Source organism: Lithobates pipiens, unplaced genomic scaffold, assembly GCF_037356315.1.
Source record: "Lithobates pipiens isolate NorthernLeopardFrog02 unplaced genomic scaffold, aLitPip1_a1.2 Scaffold_22, whole genome shotgun sequence".
In the NCBI taxonomy this organism is placed as follows: Eukaryota; Metazoa; Chordata; class Amphibia; order Anura; family Ranidae; genus Lithobates; species Lithobates pipiens.
Window position 1 is genome coordinate 90,078,984 of NW_027507784.1, and position 18,667 is coordinate 90,097,650.

Here is an 18,667-nt window from a genome sequence, read left to right on the forward strand (position 1 = left end):
AGGGCAAAAGGGGCAGCTGCCCTGGGCCCTGTCATTGTTGTGGGGCCCAAAGCAGCTTCCTCATACTTGGCAACTATCCCAGTTTAAATTCCCTTGTTCCTTGAGGTTTTAGTCCAGTGCTGTGTCCTGATATTTCAGTGTGAAGTTCTGTTACTAATGCTGCCCAGCTCTGTCCTATTGTTGTGTACAGATGAATCACCTGCAGACCCTGTGATTATATGTAAATACCGACATTGACATGTAATTAGTGATTGCATTTATATGTAAATAGAGGCAGACCGGCAGGATTCATATGTAAATAGAGGAGGTATTCATATGTATATCATGCCCCCCTGAGGTCATATCCACCATCACCTATACTGAATGCTGCCCACTGGGGAGGTGAAGTTATAACATCTACAAAATAGGGGATAGATTTATAGCATTTTTATTATTATAATTTTTTTTTTATTAGTATTGGCAGCGATCTGCGATTTTTATCGTGACTGCGACATTATGGCGGACACATCGGACACTTTGACACCATTTTGGGCCCAGTGTCATTTATACAGCGATCAGTGCTATAAAAAGGCATTGATTACTGTGTAAATGACACTGGCAGGGAAGGGGTTAAACACTAGGGGGCGATCAAGGGGTTAAGTGTGTCCTAGGGAGCTGTTCTAACTGTGTGGGGGGATGGGCTTCCACTGACATGACAGCGATCACTGCTCCCGATGACAGCTAGATCCCTGTCATTTCACAAGGCAGAATGGGGAAATGCCTTCTTTACATAGGCATCTCCCTGTTCTACCTCTCCAGTTCACGGGACCCAAGGGAACGCTCCCGTGGCAGGCGTGTGCACGTGCCACCGGCGACGCGCCCAATAGGCCGAAAATTTAAAGGGATGTACAGGTATGGTCAGATGGAAAAAGTGGAACAGATGTCTCCATCTACGCTGAACTGTGTGGATGGAGGAATCTCCCACTTTTTCCATCTGACCATAGAAAATATGCAGATAATCTATAGGTGTATGGTCAGTCTTAGATAAACTGGCACCACTCCAGGCAGCTATCCCATAATGACACCCATCCTGCTGGTAGAAGCACAGGTGCTGGCTCTGCACATGATTCGAAAGTACAAAAATTAGCTGGACTCCGCTGCACTAAGAATCTAAGAATGCAGCTGTGCATGGTAGCCAATCAGCTTCTAATTTCAGCTTTGTTCAATTAAAGTGGTAGTGAAGGTTCAGCTTTTAGAAAAAAAAATGTCATATTTACCTGCTCTGTGTAATAGTTTTGCACAGAGCAGCCCCGATCCTCCTCTTCTTGATTCCCCAGCTGGCTCTCCTGGCTCCCCCCACTTCACCAGTGCCCCCAATAGCAAACTGCTTGCTCTGGGGGCACTGGTGCATGCTCACCCTAAAGCCCTGCTCTGTTGATCCATCAGACTTTGTTCCTGTACCTTTGTGATCTTTGTGTACATCGATTTGAATAATTTTCAATAAAAGTGAGTGCGGCCGTCCAGCTATTCTTTGTTCGCCCTAATACATACATGAGCCCCCTCTTGATCCAGCGATGTGCACGAGAGCCTCAGCTGTCCTGGAACTCCATCTCCTCATTGGCTGAGACAGCAACAGGAGTCATTGGTACCCACTGCTCTCAATCACAGCCAGTGAGCCAATGAGGACAGAGCAGGGGAGGGTCTGAGAAGTGGCTCTATATGTCTGATGGATGCCTAGAGCAGGGCTTGGGAGCGAGCATGCACCAGTGCCCCCAGAGAAAGCAGATTGCTATTGGGGGCACTGGTCAAGTGGGTGGAACCAGGAGTGCCAGTGGGGGAATCGAGAAGAGGAGGATCGGGGCTGTTCTGTGCAAAACCATTACACAGAGCAGGTCAGTATGACATTATTATTATTGATTTTTATGATTTTTATTATGATATTTTTTTTCTCTAAGGCTGCTTTCACACTGGGGCGGGAGCAGCGTCGGCGGTAAAGCGCCGCTATTTTTAGCGGCGCTTTACCGTCGTTTTAGCGGCGGTGTGCGGGCGCTAGCGGGGTGGTTTTAACCCCCGCTAGCGGCCGAAAAGGGGTTAAACCCGCCCGCAAAGCGCCGCTGCAGCGGCGCTTTGCCGGCGGTATTGCCGCGGTGTCCCATTGATTTCAATGGGTAGGAGCGGTATAGGAGCGGTGAATACACCGCTCCTTCACCGCTCCAAAGATGCGGCTAGCAGGACTTTTTTCACCGTCCTGCCAGCGCATCGCTCCAGTGTGAAAGCCCTCCGGCTTTCACACTGGAGTTAAAGGGGCCGGTTTTTTTCAGGCGTTACACAGGCGCTATTTTTAGCGCTGTAACGCCTGAATACCGCCCCAGTGTGAAAGGGACCTAAGGCTGCTTTCACACTGGGGCGGTATTCAGGCGTTACAGCGCTAAAAATAGCGCCTGTGTAACGCCTGAAAAAAACCGGCCCCTTTAACTCCAGTGTGAAAGCCGGAGGACGCTGGCAGGACGGTGAAAAAAGTCCTGCTAGCCGCATCTTTGCAGTGGTGAAGGAGCGGTGTATTCACCGCTCCTATACCGCTGCTACCCATTGAAATCAATGGGACACCGCGGCAATACCGCCGGCAAAGCGCCGCTGCAGCGGCGCTTTGCGGGCGGGTTTAACCCCTTTTCGGCCGCTAGCGGGGGTTAAAACCACCCCGCTAGCGCCCGCACACCGCCGCTAAAACGACGGTAAAGCGCCGCTAAAAATAACGGCGCTTTACCGCCGACGCTGCTCTCGCCCCAGTGTGAAAGCAGCCTAAAAGCCAAACCTTTACTACCACTTTAATTGCACAAGCTGAAGTTAGAAGCTGATTGGCTACCATGCACAGCTGCACCAGATTCTTAGTGCTTCAGTGTTAGTAAGGCTCCATTCACACTTGTGCGACTCCAAACTCCTACGATTTACATTGCAACTCTTAAGGAACTTTAGATGGGTGCGACTTGGATGTGACTTTGGCTTTGACTGTTGTACTTATAGCATTCAGATGTCACTTTGGGCTGCGATATATGTCGCGCGACTTTCCGTGTCCAAAGTCACGTCACAAGTCACACTATTGTGCATGGAGCCTAATGCCGCGTACACCCGGTTCGGACTTTCCGACGGCAAATGCGCGATCGGAGCTTGTTGTCGGAAATTTCCGACCGTGTGCAGGCTCCATCGGACAGTTTCCATCGGAATTTCAGTCGCAAAAAATTTGAGATCTGCTCCTAAAATTTTCCGACAACAAAATCCGTTGTCGGAAATTCCGATCGTGCCTAGACAATTCCGACGCACAAAGTGCCACGCACGCTCGCAATCAAGCAGAAGGGCCACACTGGCTATCGAACTTCATTTTTCTCGGCTTGTCGTATGTGTTGTACGTCACCGCGTTCGTGGTGTTCGGAATATCCGACCAACTTTGTGTGGCCGTGTGTATGCAAGACAAGTTTGAGCCAACATCCGGCGGAAAAAAAAACCCACGGATTTTGTTGTCGGAATGTGTGATCGCGTGTACACGGCATAAGTCTCCGCCATGGATTGAGTTCCAAAAGAGTTCCAGTTGGGCGTTCTGTAGACTGCACATAGCTATGGAGATCAGGGTGGTCCTCCTTTAAATTACTCTTTCAGAAGCCTCTAAGGGGTTTCCCTTTTTTTTTTTGTTAAATGCTTTAATTGTTTCAAGTTCAAAAGTCAATCAATAAAGACGATGGGAGTTTACACATCAGACGGCCATAAATCCCCAATGAGTGTGTTTTGATGTGTAAATGGCAGCTAAACGGCACTTAGACCCATTAGGGTCGTAAGTGAGAGCTCCCAGGGAGGAATTCTGGGACTTGGTATGGGACACCATGGAGGACACAAATTCCGAGCACCGAGGATTCTGATTGGCCGGGGGGGGGGGGGATCTGCGCAGTAAATCATGCGTCAGACAGCAAAACATTCTTTTTCTTTATTAAACCCACACATTGTCTCGGAGCATTCATAATTACTGCATTACACACCAGGGGAACATGTCTAAGCAATAAAGCCGGGGACTTATGTAGAACATCGCAATAATCTGACTTCTGCCTGCAGGGGAGAGAGAGAACGCAGCGTGCAAAGGAACGTCTACCCCTCCAACAACAATCTCCGAAGAACATCCCTGAGATCCCGGAACAAGCTGTGTGTTGTGTTCACAGCTGCCTGGGCAGACCAACAAGTGGCTGGTGGTCAGTAGACCTCTGGGTTCCCGATCGGCGATGGCCATGTTCACTTACTTGGTATGGCGCAGCTCGCAGCCGGGGGGCATGGCGAGGATACCAAGCTGTGCTACAAAAAAATTACTTTTGTTGAGAAAAAAACAAAAAACAAAAAAACATTCCCCTCTGGGTGATCTGTGTACATTGCAAGTATTCTAACCAAGTTTGTTGCAGAGTCCTACCTTTTGCTATTCTGAAGAAATAGCTGTTTGTTTGTCTGTGTCCACGGGGCAAAGGGAATCTAATGGAAATGATTTTATCATTATCAATCAGATGCTGCACTTGCAGGGTTCCTAATGAGGAAGGTGGCAGGATCTGCATCCCTTTAGGTAGTATCCCACCAAAAATAAAATTTTTGTTGCAGGGGATGCCCAAAATCTGACTTGTATCTTAGTGTAGATGTCATGGAGAATCATTGAGCCAATCACACAGGCAGGAAATTACATATCTGGGGGGGGGGGGGGGGGGGGTTCTGTACATCATCTGTTGCCATATTGTATTTTTACAGAAAATTAGAGCACTGAAGTTTAAAATGAAAATTCATTTTTAATAGCATTCAATTACAATATGCTCCTTACATTGGTGATCAGTGGGAAGAATGCACCTTACATTGGACATCAATGGGAAGAAGACTCCTTACACTGGTGATCAATGGGTACAATACTCCTTATTTTTGTTGTCAGTGGGAAGAATACTCCTTATATTGGTGATCAGTGGGAAGAATGTCCCTTACATTGGTGGTCAGTGAGAAGAATTCTCCTTACATTGGTGATCAGTGGGAAGAATGCCCCTTACATTGGTGATCAGTGGGAAGAATGCTCCTTACATTGGTGGTCAGTGGGAAGAATGTTCCTTACATTGGTGGTCAGTGGGAAGAATGCTCCTTACATTGGTGGTCAGTGGGAAGAATGTTCCTTACATTGGTGGCCAGTGGGAAGAATGCTCCTTACATTGGTGGTCAGTGGGAAGAATGCCCCTTACATTGGTGATCAGTGGGAAGAATGTCCCTTACATTGGTGGTCAGTGAGAAGAATTCTCCTTACATTGGTGATCAGTGGGAAGAATGCCCCTTACATTGGTGGTCAGTGAGAAGAATTCTCCTTACATTGGTGATCAGTGGGAAGAATGCCCCTTACAATGGTGATCAGTGGGAAGAATGCTCCTTACATTGGTGGTCAGTGGGAAGAATGTTCCTTACATTGGTGGTCAGTGGGAAGAATGCTCCTTACATTGGTGGTCAGTGGGAAGAATGCTCCTCATATTGGTGGCCAGTAGGAAGAATGTCCCTTACATTGGTTATCAGTAGGAAGAATGCTCCTTACATTGGTGGTCAGTGAGAAGAATTCTCCTTACATTGGTGGTCAGTGAGAAGAATGCTCCTTACATCAGTGATCAGTGAGAAGAATGCTCCTTACATTGGTGGTCAGTGGGAAGAATGTTCCTTACATTGGTGGCCAGTGGGAAGAATGCTCCTTACATTGGTGGTCAGTGGGAAGAATGCCCCTTACATTGGTGATCAGTGGGAAGAATGTTCCTTACATTGGTGGTCAGTGGGAAGAATGCTCCTTACATTGGTGATCAGTGAGAAGAATGCCCCTTACATTGGTGATCAGTGGGAAGAATGCTCCTTACATTGGTGGTCAGTGGGAAGAATGCTCCTTACATTGGTGATCAGTGGGAAGAATGCTCCTTACATTGGTGATCAGTGAGAAGAATGTTCCTTACATTGGTGGTCAGTGGGAAGAATGTTCCTTACATTGGTGGCCAGTGGGAAGAATGCTCCTTACATTGGTTATCAGTAGGAAGAATGCTCCTTACATTGGTGATCAGTGGGAAGAATGCTCCTTACATGGGTTGTCATTAGGAAGAATGCACCTTACATTGGACATCAATGGGAAGTGGTCTTCAATGGGAAGAAGACCCCTTACACTGGTGATCAATGGGTACAATACTCCTTATTTTGGTGGTCATAGGGAAGAATGCCCCCTTATTGATAGCTAAAAAGATCATTGGTGTTGGTGTTTGCTTATCTCATTGCTCAAGGAACCCCTAGCAACTTCTAGAGGAACCCCAATGTCTCACAGAACCCTAGTTGGGAAAGGTTGGGATAAACTATTAGAAAGTCTGAAATCTAAGCTATTGCTTCCTCAGTGCTGGTCACATACATGCCTAAGCGTTTGGTCACATGTTATCTGAGCAGAGCATTGGCCACTCTAAATTTCACCGTCCCTCAGCAAAGATCACACAACCAAATGCTTAGACTTTTCATTATGTGAGTTGCATTGGACGGAGTATGGAGCAGCTTTTTCTTAAAGCGGAGGTCCACCCTAAAGTGGACCTCCGCTCATCGGAACCCTCCCCCCCTCCGGCGCCACAATTGGCACCTTTCAGGGGGGAGGGGGGTGCAGATACCTGTACAGTACAGGTATTCTGCACCCACTTCCGGGATAGCTCTCTGCGGAAAGGGGCGTAGATTACGCCCCTTTCCGCAAGTGCCCGCCCCTTTCCGCAAGTGCCCCGCTGCCTGCTGGGAAACACACAGATCCCAGAGGCAGCGGGGACCATCCTTATTGCGCAGCGCGATTCGCGCATGCGCAGTATGGAACCGGGAAATTAAGCCGAAGGGCTCCATTTCCTGATTCCCATACCCAAGATGGCGGCGGCAGCACCCGACAAGACGATCTAGAGATCGGCTTCGGGTGCCGACATCGCGGGCGCGCTGGACAGGTAAGTGTCACTATTTTAAAAGTCAGCAGCTGCAGTATTTGTAGTTGCTGGCTTTTAAAAAAAAAAAAAACGCGGAGTCCCGGCGGACTCCCGCTTAAGAAAAGGTATTTTAGCTCCTTTATGAACCTGTATTCACCAATGCCAGCAAGTAGGCTACATAGATTTATCATAATGTTTGACCTTGAGGTCCATGTCATAGTAGGGAAACTTTCATGGTAAGAACACGCTAGCACCAGGTGCAGAAGAAAATACTGAAACGCTTTCATGTGTTGCTCCCTTGCTAGCCAGATGAGTGACATGTCGCTCCCTTGCTGATCGAAGCCCTGCAGAATTGAGTGGGTAACCAGCGAGGGTACGGCACCTTGCTCGTCTGGCCAACGTGAAGGTGACATAGCGGAGTATTTCTTTACCTTGTATAGTAATTCTGCTGCTGGTGATTTGTGACCAGCGAGAGGATTGCCAGTGTAATGTTGGCCAATGTCTTCTATAAATGAACATTGTAAATGCCTTGTAACGTCATCTCCATCCCTCCCGTGGTGACCTTTCTCACCTCAATAGCATTTTATGTTCCACAGATATCTCATGTCATTGCTTGTTGAGCCTGTTCTAGCTGTTAATTATGATAACATGGATAACAAGCATTGCAATAATAGTTTCAATTATTCTAGCCCAGGGCTACATGGAGCTCCCTAATAAGTAATGTTGAGTTACAGTATGCTGCTAATTAACACCGTGGACTGGTAAGTTGGCTCATTTCCTAATCCTCTCCGTTGACACCTCTCAGGGGTGGAGAAGACATGCGCTTACCTTGCTGAAGGATCTTTCCAAAGTACTTGTTGTGACCCGTGCAGTTCCACCGCCGTGACCTGAACTGGTACTGACACTCGCGCACGCCCATCTTGGCGCCCTTAGCCACCTCGTTGACAATCTCCGGCTCGGTCTGGCAGAGCTCAGCCTGCTTACCCGCCAGGCGCTTGGTTTTGCGGCATATGCTGTTGGGGTCCATCACCAGGGGGCTTCCAACTGCCCTGCCAAATCCGTAAAAGAAAGACAAAAAAATGAGATTAGCGCGATGTATCCTAACCTGAGCCTCCCATAGCTGTCGCCATGCAGGGGCGGGGCAACAAGTTAATGCTGAACTCTAGGAACATACAGTATAAACAACGGAAATGAATGCGGTTTTGTAATCATTAATACGTCATTCATTTTTTTCTTTTAGAAATACAGTGTACGTACCTGAATGTGACCTGGCATCAGCCTGTTGCAGTCCCTGTACAGCAGGGCTGGAGTGTGCAAAGAAGAAGAAACACAAGCAGCCAATCAGTGACAAGGAACGTGCTGGTAAGCTGATAAGAGCAAAGAGCAGTAAGATGAGCTCATCAGTGCACTTCACCCCCTTTCACTGTCCAGTCACAGGCCAGGGTGGGTGCAGAATGACCTGGGCTGGGTATCAGACCAAGGACACCTAGAGGCAGACAAAAGTACTGCAAGGAAAATCTCTGGATTGAAGGTGAGTTTTGAAGCAAATGCTGTTTTATTTTTAATTTATTTTATTTTATCTTGCTTAACTTTTATTGGGTTATTCATTTTTATCTTGATATTTTGGCTGAAGTTCTTTAGTTTAATCCCTCCCTTCCCAGCAACAAGTGCTTACATTTTCTTCACTCCTTTGCAGCTCTGAGATTAAGTAAAGCAACTCTAGTAAGCTCCAAAACACTCTAGCTGGAGTTTACAGAAGACTGTCTCACTGACCCTATGTGACACCACTGGGATAATCGCCAACTTTTTAAATGAGGTAAGGGAGCGAGTCGTATTCTACTCCAAATTCAGATATACCTGGTGGCACCGCAGATCACATGACCCAGCTCAGGTCACATGGTGAAGGATCACTGGTGCCAGTCCAGAGCCGTCTTCTTGCATAACTCTCTGGATTATGTGACCAACACTCCTCTGCTCAGCATGCCGTTGTGTGCAATAGTTTTCTTGCAAGCAATTAAGCATCGTTGGCATTGGTTAGCTCTGCATGACTCTTGACTAGCACTGATCTCCAAATTTGGGTTGATGTTGAGAGTTCAGACTGAATTTTACAGATTTGGATGGGCCTGGCTTTTGGGGAAAAAAAAGGGGCCCAAGACTGCTTCTGCCTTATACCTGTATCTGTTGTTGCCAGAGCACCCTTATATTTAAATAAAAAATTGCATAGCTGTTTTTCCATCGAAAACTGCATGTAAATGTATTCTGTGCAAATGGGGCAAAATCGAATTGAAATAAAAAAAATAACAGTGCGAATGCGGTAAATACAGCATTATGGCCACTGAATGGCGCTAAGTATCATAGGAAATAAGTATGCTCCTGACCCTGATCAAAAGTTTACATACCCCAGTTCTTAATACCGTGTATTGCCCCCTTTACCATCAATGACAGCTTGAAGTCTTTTGTGGTATTTGTGGATGAGACTCTTTATCTTCTCAGATGGTAAAGCTGCCCATTCCTCTTGACGAATAAGCCTCCAGTTCCTGTAAATTCTTGGGCTGTCTTGCATGAACGCCACATTTGAGATCTCCCCAGAGTGGCTCAATGATATTGAGGTCAGGAGACTGAGATGGCCACTCCAGAACCTTCACTTTATTTTGCTGTAGCCAATGACAGGTCAGCTTGGCCTTGTGTTTTGGATCATTGTCATGTTGGAATGTCCAAGTACGTCCCATGCGCAGCTTCCTGGCTGATGAATGCAAATGTTCCTCCAGTATTTTTTGATAACATACTGCATTCATCTTGCCATCAATTTTGACCAAATTTCCTGTGCCTTTGTAGCTCACACATTCCCAAAACATCAGCGATCCACCTCCATGTTTCACAGTAGGAATGGTGGACCTTTCATCATAGGTCTTGTTGGCTCTCCAAATGTCGTGTTTATGGTTGTGGCCAAAAAGCTCAATTTTAGTCTCATCGCTCCAAGTGACTTTGTGCCAGAAGGTTTGAGGCTTGTCTCTGTGCTGTTTGGCGTATTGTAAGCGGGATACTTTGTGGCATTTGCGTAGTAACGGCTTTCTTCTCGCGACTTGACCACGCAGCCCATCTTTCTTCAAGTGCCTCCTTATTGTGCATCTTGAAACAGCCACACCACATGTTTTCAGAGAGTCTTGTATTTCACCTGAAGTTATTTGTGGGTTTTTCTTTGCATCCCGAAAAATGTTTCTGGCAGTTGTGGCTGAAATTTTAGTTGGTCTACCTGACCGTGGTTTGATTTAAACAGAACCCGTCATTTTCCACTTCTTGATTAGAGTTTGAACACTGCTGATTGGCATTCTCAATTCCTTGGATATCTTTTTATATCCCTTTCCTGTTTTTATACAGTTCAACTACCTTTTCCTGCAGATTCTTTGACAATTCTTTTGCTTTCCCCATGACTCAGAATCCAGAAACGTCAGTGCAGCACTGGATGAAAGATGCAAGGGTCTGTCAGGAGTCCAGAAACTCACTGACCTTTTATACACACACACTAATTACAAGCAAACAGATCACTGGTGAGGACGGTTACCTTTAATAGCCATTCAAACCCCTTTGTGTCAACTTGTGTGCATGTTATCAGGCCAAAATCACCAGGGTATGTAAACTTTTGATCAGGGTCATTTGGGTAGTTTCTGTTGCCATTATGATTTAAAGAGGAAGTAAACCCTGATGGGTTTACTTCCTCTTTCATTCCCTGCAAAGGCAAAGCATAATGGACTACTATGCATCACATAGTAGCCCATTATGTGTCACTTACCTGACACAGGAGCCAGCGAAGTCGCCGCTGTCCCCTGTAGTCCGCCGCATCCATCTTGCTGGTGGCGTCTCGCAGCTCCGCTGCTGTCATTCGGCGAAGCCGCGATGACGTCACTCCCGCGCATGCGCACGGGAGTCGACACGTGCGGCAGCTCCATTCTTGGAAATGCCGCGCTCAGTGCGCCTGTGCGCCGCTGTCTACGGCGCATGCGCCGTAGACAGCGGTGTCCGTTTTCGGGCAAATATCTCCTAAACCATATAGGTTTAGGAGATATTGCTTGGACCTACAGGTAAGCCTTAATCTAGGCTTACCTGTAGGTCAAAGTGGTTTGTAAGGGTTTACAACCACTTTAAAAAGAGTAAACACAGTTGATTGATAATAAATGGCTTTAGCCAAACACTAACCATGGGTGAAAGAAAAGTTTTTGTGTTATCATTCATATTCTCTGAAAAATGGACAAAAAATCATAAATTCTGCCAGGGTATGTAAACTTATGAGAACAACTGTATATATGAATTGGATATGTTTTTAACCGCATTCAATTTGCATAATATGTGAGTGTGAACCGGCCTTTAATAAAGCCGGTTCACACATGTCCGATGCGAATTTGAAAAGGTTCCTGTGCATTTTTGGGTCCGGTTCAGGTGCGAATTTAAAGAAAAATTTGCACCTAAATCAATCGCTGAACAGAAACGCAGAGGACACCGGACGGCAAACCTCAGCCGGACCTGTGTGAACCCAGCCTCATCCTTACTCTTGCCTCCAGTGAGTCCATAGGCGATTAGCAGTCGTTATGAAAATGCTACTTTTGCCTTTTTTTTTTTTTTAAGTGATCTGAACTTTTTTTGTTATTGTATCTCTTGGAATGTTCTTTACAAGCTGCCCAGTGTTTTACTATTGTGCAGGCAGCCAAGGGACCTCCGATCTCTGCGGCCGGAGGAACAGCGATCCCCGCTGTCTCTTCTCCTCCGCGCCCCGACACCCCGCCCCGCCTCTCCTCTGTGAACGGAGGAAAGCACAACAAACCAGACAGAGCGCTGTATTATTTGGGAGAAGTGCAATAATATTGGCGGAATATATCAACACAAAGCAATATTTTCCCTGTCCCAACGGTCCAGCCATTGTTTTCTCCATGTGACCGCATCAGATCATTTGAGCCGTGTTACAACAGAATTTTTGTTTTAAAATGGGTTTTGGCTTCTGATGATTAATTATTAAGATCTGTTGGCTTAGAGAGCTGATCTCCTAAATTAGATAACTCTAAACATTTCTTGTCTGGGACTGGTTTACAGGGTACGTCTGGGCACAATGAAAAAAACAAACATTTAGTCCATTTGCCCACATTTTATCCCTTTAAAAACTGCCAGTAATCCAGTGAGCTCCTAACTTCCTGTTTAAACACATTTCTTTCCACCCCCCGAAAAAAAAAAATGTGCACAAAAATTTTTTTTCAAAGTGAACCAAAAAAGTGCAAAAAAAACACACACAAAAGTGCACTAGGGTGCATCATGGTCCCCTCTCGAAGAGGAAGGACCCCTCCCTGGCCCCCTGGTGCACTAGACTTCTGACAGGGGCAAGGCAAACTTAGGACCACCTACTTAAAGCGGTCCTTCAGTCATTTTTTTGACTTTCGATCTATTAAATCTTCTGCCCTTGTTGTTCTAACTTTGGATAGTAAAATATTTTTTTTTTCCTGCCAGTAAATCCCTTATACAGCCCAATTCCGATTTCTTGTCTGGTCATTTGCCAGGAAAGGAGTAGGGTGAGTCATAAGAGGGCCAATGAGAGCTGCAGAGTTGAAGGCATGCCTCTGTGTGTCTGTGTAAATCCGGGAAGTGAACGGGCAGCAGCTTCAGTTGCCCACAGTTAAAATGATTGCAGACTTAGTGGAGGGAGATTTCTGCTGCATATTTGGCAAGTACAGTGGAACCTTGGTTTACGAGTAACGCGGTTAATAATCGTTTTGAAAGACGAGGAACTTTTTATGTTAATTCTGACTCGGTTTGCGAGTGTTGTCTTGCAAAAACGAGCAGAATTCAAGCTAATGGGCGGTGCAGTACCACATTTGGTCAGAGGTGCGGGGGCGCCGGGGACACTCGGAACAGTTTGGAGCCGTTCGGAAATACTCGGAATGACTCGGAAATACTCTAACACTCGGGAACTGAGTATTTTCAAGCCTTTTCGATGCTTTCCAAGTTTAGCCGAGCTGTCCCCGAGTATTTCTGAGGCTCTCTGGCTCACAGTCTGGTGGCCACACATAGACTTCACGGTGGGTCTGAAGACCCACACCCTACAATCCTGAGTGAAAGGGGACACATAAATAAGTGCAGTGACAAAGCAGTGAATAAAAAACGCATACAAGGTGCCAAAGTGCAATACAATGGTCTGATAACAAAAATTGTCCCGTTCTTAGCCAAAAGGCCTAACCCATAAGGTAAGGTGCTGAAGAAAGCAAGAGGTGTCATTGGCTTAGAGCTCTTTTACACAGTGGGGACTCAAACCCAAAGTGTTACTAGGGGCACCCTATGAACGCCTCTCCCAGGGAGCACTTGACACCACAGGCTCTCTGCCTACCCAGTCCTCAGCCAGATAAGGTAGCACAGTTCAAACCAAGAGTCACTGGGCCCCTCCACACTGGGGTAGTACTACCACCCCCCACCTTACATGGTGGGCTCTCAATTTGGATTCCTTCTCACAAGCAAGATCCATCAGGACTAGCAGCAGAGATACTATACAGTCATCCATCCTAGCCTAAAACCCAGAATGATGGCAGGGCACCCCTACTGGACAATGATAAGAACAAATACTACACTTGATCATAGCCAAAAGTAGCTGATAACACAGGGCCTTTGCTGCAAGTCAATTCCAAGCACTGCTGTCAGCCCTGCTCAATTCTCCCCTGCTAGACCACAGAACACTGGACAACTGGGCAGTGCTGAAAACACAGGCAGTCAAACTTTTCAGAAGTACATTCAACACTACTTAAGTTTACCGACATTATGGAACCGGATCCTGGGACACTGTGAACTCTGCCCAGGGCCGGATTAACATAGGGGCTATTGGAGCTGCAGCTCCAGGCCCCTTTCTCAAGATAGGCCCATTTGCCCAAAAAAATAAATAAAAAAAAGATCGACTTTGAGGATTGTAGCTCAGCGATCAGGAGTCACAGAGACCCCACATTTGGGGGGTAGGTAGCTAAATACCCACCCCAACACTGGTTAAAATATGGGGCTGCTATCATCTATGGTTCCGAAGATACGGGGCTCCTTGCACTGCCTGTCAGAAGCTACATACAGAGCGGCAGTATAAATACAAGCTGGAACACTCTGCAGCAGACTGAGAGGATAAACTCACAGTGCTTATAATAATTATTTGTATATTACTTATGATAATTAACCCCTTGCCACCCAGGCCCATTCTGAGACTTCTCTCCTACATGTAAAAATCATAATTTTTTTATGCTAGAAAATTACTCAGAACCCCCAAGCATTATATATTGTTTTAGCAGACACTCTATGGAATAAAATGGTGGTCTTTGCAACTTTTTATGTTACACGATATTTGCGCAGCAATTTTCAAACTTTTTTTTGGAAAGAAACTGTTTCATTCATAAAAAGAAACACTAAAGTTAGCATGATTTTTTGTTGTGTACTAAGCGATGCTTTACATTTTTTTACAGGTTACATGTTTATAGTTACAGAGGAGGTCTAGTGTTAGAATTATTGCTCTCGCTCTAACGATCATAGCGTATGTAACCTGTGTGTATCTGGCTCTGATACTAACCAGTGCCTACCCAGGGACTGACTAGTATCTCTCCCCAGCCTGTCCCCACACACCCTCTCACCTGCTGACCTGTGAATGGGGCGATCACTCCCGCAGTGTTATTGTGTTCTGCCAGTGAATACAATGATTAGTGTTGCTAACTATAGCTGGCAGCACTGATTGTTTTGGGGAAAACCTGACAGGCTGGTTGTACTCAAGTCGGTTAATAGGTTGACTTGTGTAAAACCAGCTAGCCCATACATAGATCGACTATGGCTGGTCTCTGCTTAATTGGTGTAATGTCAAACCATGTATGGCCCGCTTAACCACTACGCAGTTTCTAAACATCCTTCCACAAACCTTTCCATTTTTCCTTCCCAGATTACTTCATCATCCTCTCCTATACAAGTGCCCACTGTCATACTCTCCACACTTCTCTCCTATACATAGTGCCCACTGTCATACCCTCCACACTCCTCTCCTATACATAGTGCCCACTGTCATACCTCCAACACTTCTCTCCTATACATAACACCCGCTGTCATACCCTCCACACTCCTCTCCTGTACATACTACTCACTGTCATACCCTCCACACTCCTCTCCTATACATAGTGCCCACTGTCATACCTCCAACACTTCTCTCCTATACATAGTGCCCACTGTCATACCCTCCAAACTCCTCTCCTATACATAGTGCCCACTGTCATACCTCCAACACTCCTCTCCTGTACATACTACTCACTGTCATACCCTCCACACTCCTCTCCTATACATAGTGCCCAATGTCATGCCCTCTACACTCCTCTGCTGTGCATACTGCCCACTGTCATACCCCTCACACTCCTCTCCTGTACATAGTGCCTTCTGCCATACCCTCCACACTCCTCTCCTGTACATAGTGCCCACTATAAAGACCCTCCACATTCCTCTCCCTCACCTGCACATACTTCCCACTTTTATACCATCCATACTCCTCCCCTATGCCTCTTACCCACAAAAACTGTTCTTTAAAATTATGCTGAATATCCTCAATGTTACCAGCTCTAGAATGGGCACTTTTGTCAGTTCAACTAAAGGAAATATCACAGTCCTCATATTTGTTCTGCCCCATTATTAGTACTTATTTAATTTTGTAATTACTATTGTGATATATAGAGGAACACGGGGGATGTCAGCTACTCTAAATATAGCACCTGTAGAAAAAAGTGTCCCTGAAATTATTTTTAAAATGTTGACAACTATGCACTAGGCACTGCCCAAGGGCCACAGGGTAAGTAGGAGCCCCATGAGAGGCTCCTGTGATATTAAAGCAGTAGTAAACTTTTCTAAAATTACTACTTTTTAGAGGCCCTTGGGTAGGTTATGCCATAATGTACAAGTATGCCCAGCATATTAGCACATTAGGGCACACTTAAATTGTCAGATTGAGCCCTCCAGTGCTGTGCTGTGATCAATCCGGCGGCACTTCCATCTTCACCCGGTCTTCCTTCTGGGTTCTGTGCCTTCGGTCACTTGCCTTGGCCAGGCTGTGTTGATGTCACTCCCACACATGCTCATGTGCATCCTTTCTCTTATCCCCCCTTTCTCTCTCATCCTCCCTTACCCCTCACACCTCTTTCATCCCCTTTCTCTCTCTCTGTCTTTCTCTCGCTCTCTCATCCTCCCTCTCTCTCTTTAATTGAATTTGTTATAACAAAAAATAGTTAGCATTTTTATTTATTTATTGTTTATAAAAGGCCCCACCAAAATCCTCAGCACCAGGCCCATGATGTTCTTAATCTGGCACTGACTCTGCCCATGCTCCACATTTCATCTGTCTACTTTCCAGGAGGGCATGGCCAAATAATGGCCACTTAACAGGTTGGTCCTACCCAGACCTCACCATACCTCCCAACTTTTTGAGATGGGAATGAGGGACACCTATCAGCAAAAGTATGTAGGCATAGGACACACCCCTTGTCACGCCCCCTTAAAGGAGAATTGCACAAAAAAACAAGATTTGTTAAACCCACGAGTGCTTTTTTTACCACTAATATTCCTTTATATTGGCTTTTGGAATTTACAAATGCAGCAATTTAGAAATCAGATGAAAGGTTTAGCACTGGAAAACACTTTTTGATAGATAAAAAGTGCATTTTATATACAGCTATATAGATCAGACCAAAATGAGAGACAAATGAGGAGGAATGAGGGACAGTGGGACATTGCTCCAAATCAGGGACAGTCCCTCGAAAACAAGGACAGTTGGGAGCTATGCCTCACCGCTAAATATGCAGAAATGGTCAACAATGCCCCCTTTACTGGTTGATCCCACCCAGAGCCCGCCTCTAAATATACAGAGACTGCCCATCAAACCCACTTGACAGACCCTGCCTCTATATATGTCGGGGTGGCACTCAAGCCCACTTTAGCAGTTGACCCCACCTCTATACAGTATATGTGAGGATTGCCCATCACATCCACTTTACGGGTTGGTCCCGGCCCGCCTTTAAATATGTGGGGACCACCCACTCACATCCTTGATCCCTGCAATGAATTCCTTTTTGAGTTACTGGGCATTTACATTGAATTAAAAAAAGGTTGATGCGTGGTCCTGGGACAAAGCTTCAACAGGGCAGCGGGCCAAGATGTGGGACTGTCCTGGCAAATCTGCCACAGCTGGCATGTAGGACTACTGCGTGGATATTCACAGAATTGTGAAGGGGAATTGAGGACTCTGTAGTAAAGTGCTAAACAGTTCCTACCACCAGCTTGTGGGTGACCTACTGCCAATAATCATTTAGTTTAGTAGCAGTCATATGCTTTCATGCCATGGAGTCATCTGCTATTTATGGCAGGAAAACCCAGTTTCACCATGCTGAATTCATGGTTCTGCCCTTTAGTTCTTATATACTCAACCTTCCTACACATTGTCCTAATCAGGTGGCTGAAATTACGTGGGTGAGACAGAAGTGGACACACTTCTTGATAGGTGAGAACCGAGAAAGTAACCTCCAAGAGCAGTGAGAACATACTGTAGCCCAAACATTGGTGGTCAAAATGGGTTTGTCTAGAACAGACTTTGTCAAGCTTTTTACCACCAAAGAACCCTTGAAAGTTTTTAGGTCCCACGGAACCCTCTTCTATAAATAAATATATATACAGTTCGTGGTACATTAGCATGATCACTAAATTGTAGAATGCTTATATAAGAATGAATAGTATGGCATACCTAGCATTTCTGGCTTCCTGGGCAGATAATTTTTTACACCCTCCTGCACTGTGCAAGTAATATGCCTGAAATAAAATTAATAATAACGCAGACCGTAAAAAATGTGGTGTCTCCTAACATTTGTATTGTGTAGTTGTATTGGTAATCAGTGTAGGTAGAAGGTCACTTCACCACTGCAAGCTGCTCAAGGGACCTCCAGAAAACTCAGGAGTAGGGAGGACTCATCCCGTATGAGCTCACTGTTCGGACTGAAATTTGGGCATTTGCCTTGCCCTGGATTTTTTACTCCTTTAGTAGGAGCTAAACATAAAAAAAATAGTAGTGGCGTTTCTACTTTCTATGACAGCTTCCTATCGATGTTTGCTAAGGAATCAGTAGGTGTCAGCACCTGCTCCTTTCCTAGTGTAGCACCCTGGAGTTTATTCAGGGTTGCTCCTAGAAATTTACTTGCCAGGAATAGTCATCTTGGCTAATTATTATTATTATAATACAGGTTTTATATAGCGGCAACAGTTTGCGCAGCGCTTAACAAAATAAAGGCAGACATTACAGTTACATTACAACATTGGTGCTCAACCTGTGGCCCTCCAGCTGTTGCGAAACTACAAGTCCCATGAGGCATTGCACGGATTACAGGTACAAGCATGACTTCCAAAGGCAAAGGCATGATGGGACTTGTAGTTCTGCAACAGCTGGAGGGCCACAGGTTGAGCACCCATGCATTACAATTTGGTACAAGAGGAATCATAGGGCCCTGCTCATTAGAGCTTACAATGTAAAAAGGAAGGGTCAATTGATACAAAAGGTAATAGCTGTGGGGGATGAGCTGATGGAGGACGTAAAACAGTGTTAGTTAGTAGCAGGATAGGCTTCTTTAAAGAAAAAGGGTTTTCAGGGATCGTCTAAAGATGGATAGATTAGGGGACAGTTGGACAGATTGGGGAAGGGAGTTCCA

The 18,667-nt window shown here is 45.7% G+C and overlaps 1 protein-coding gene across 1 annotated transcript in view; it reads right to left on the bottom strand.

Annotated features, from left to right (window-relative positions):
• WNT6 (Wnt family member 6) overlaps nt 1–18,667 on the bottom strand; it is a 178,762-nt gene that overhangs the window by 47,338 nt on the left and 112,757 nt on the right. Inside the window, exon 2 of the mRNA XM_077447867.1 lies at nt 7,776–7,996. Coding sequence (XP_077303993.1) covers nt 7,776–7,996 — 221 coding nt within the window. The remainder of the gene's footprint in view (nt 1–7,775; nt 7,997–18,667) is intronic.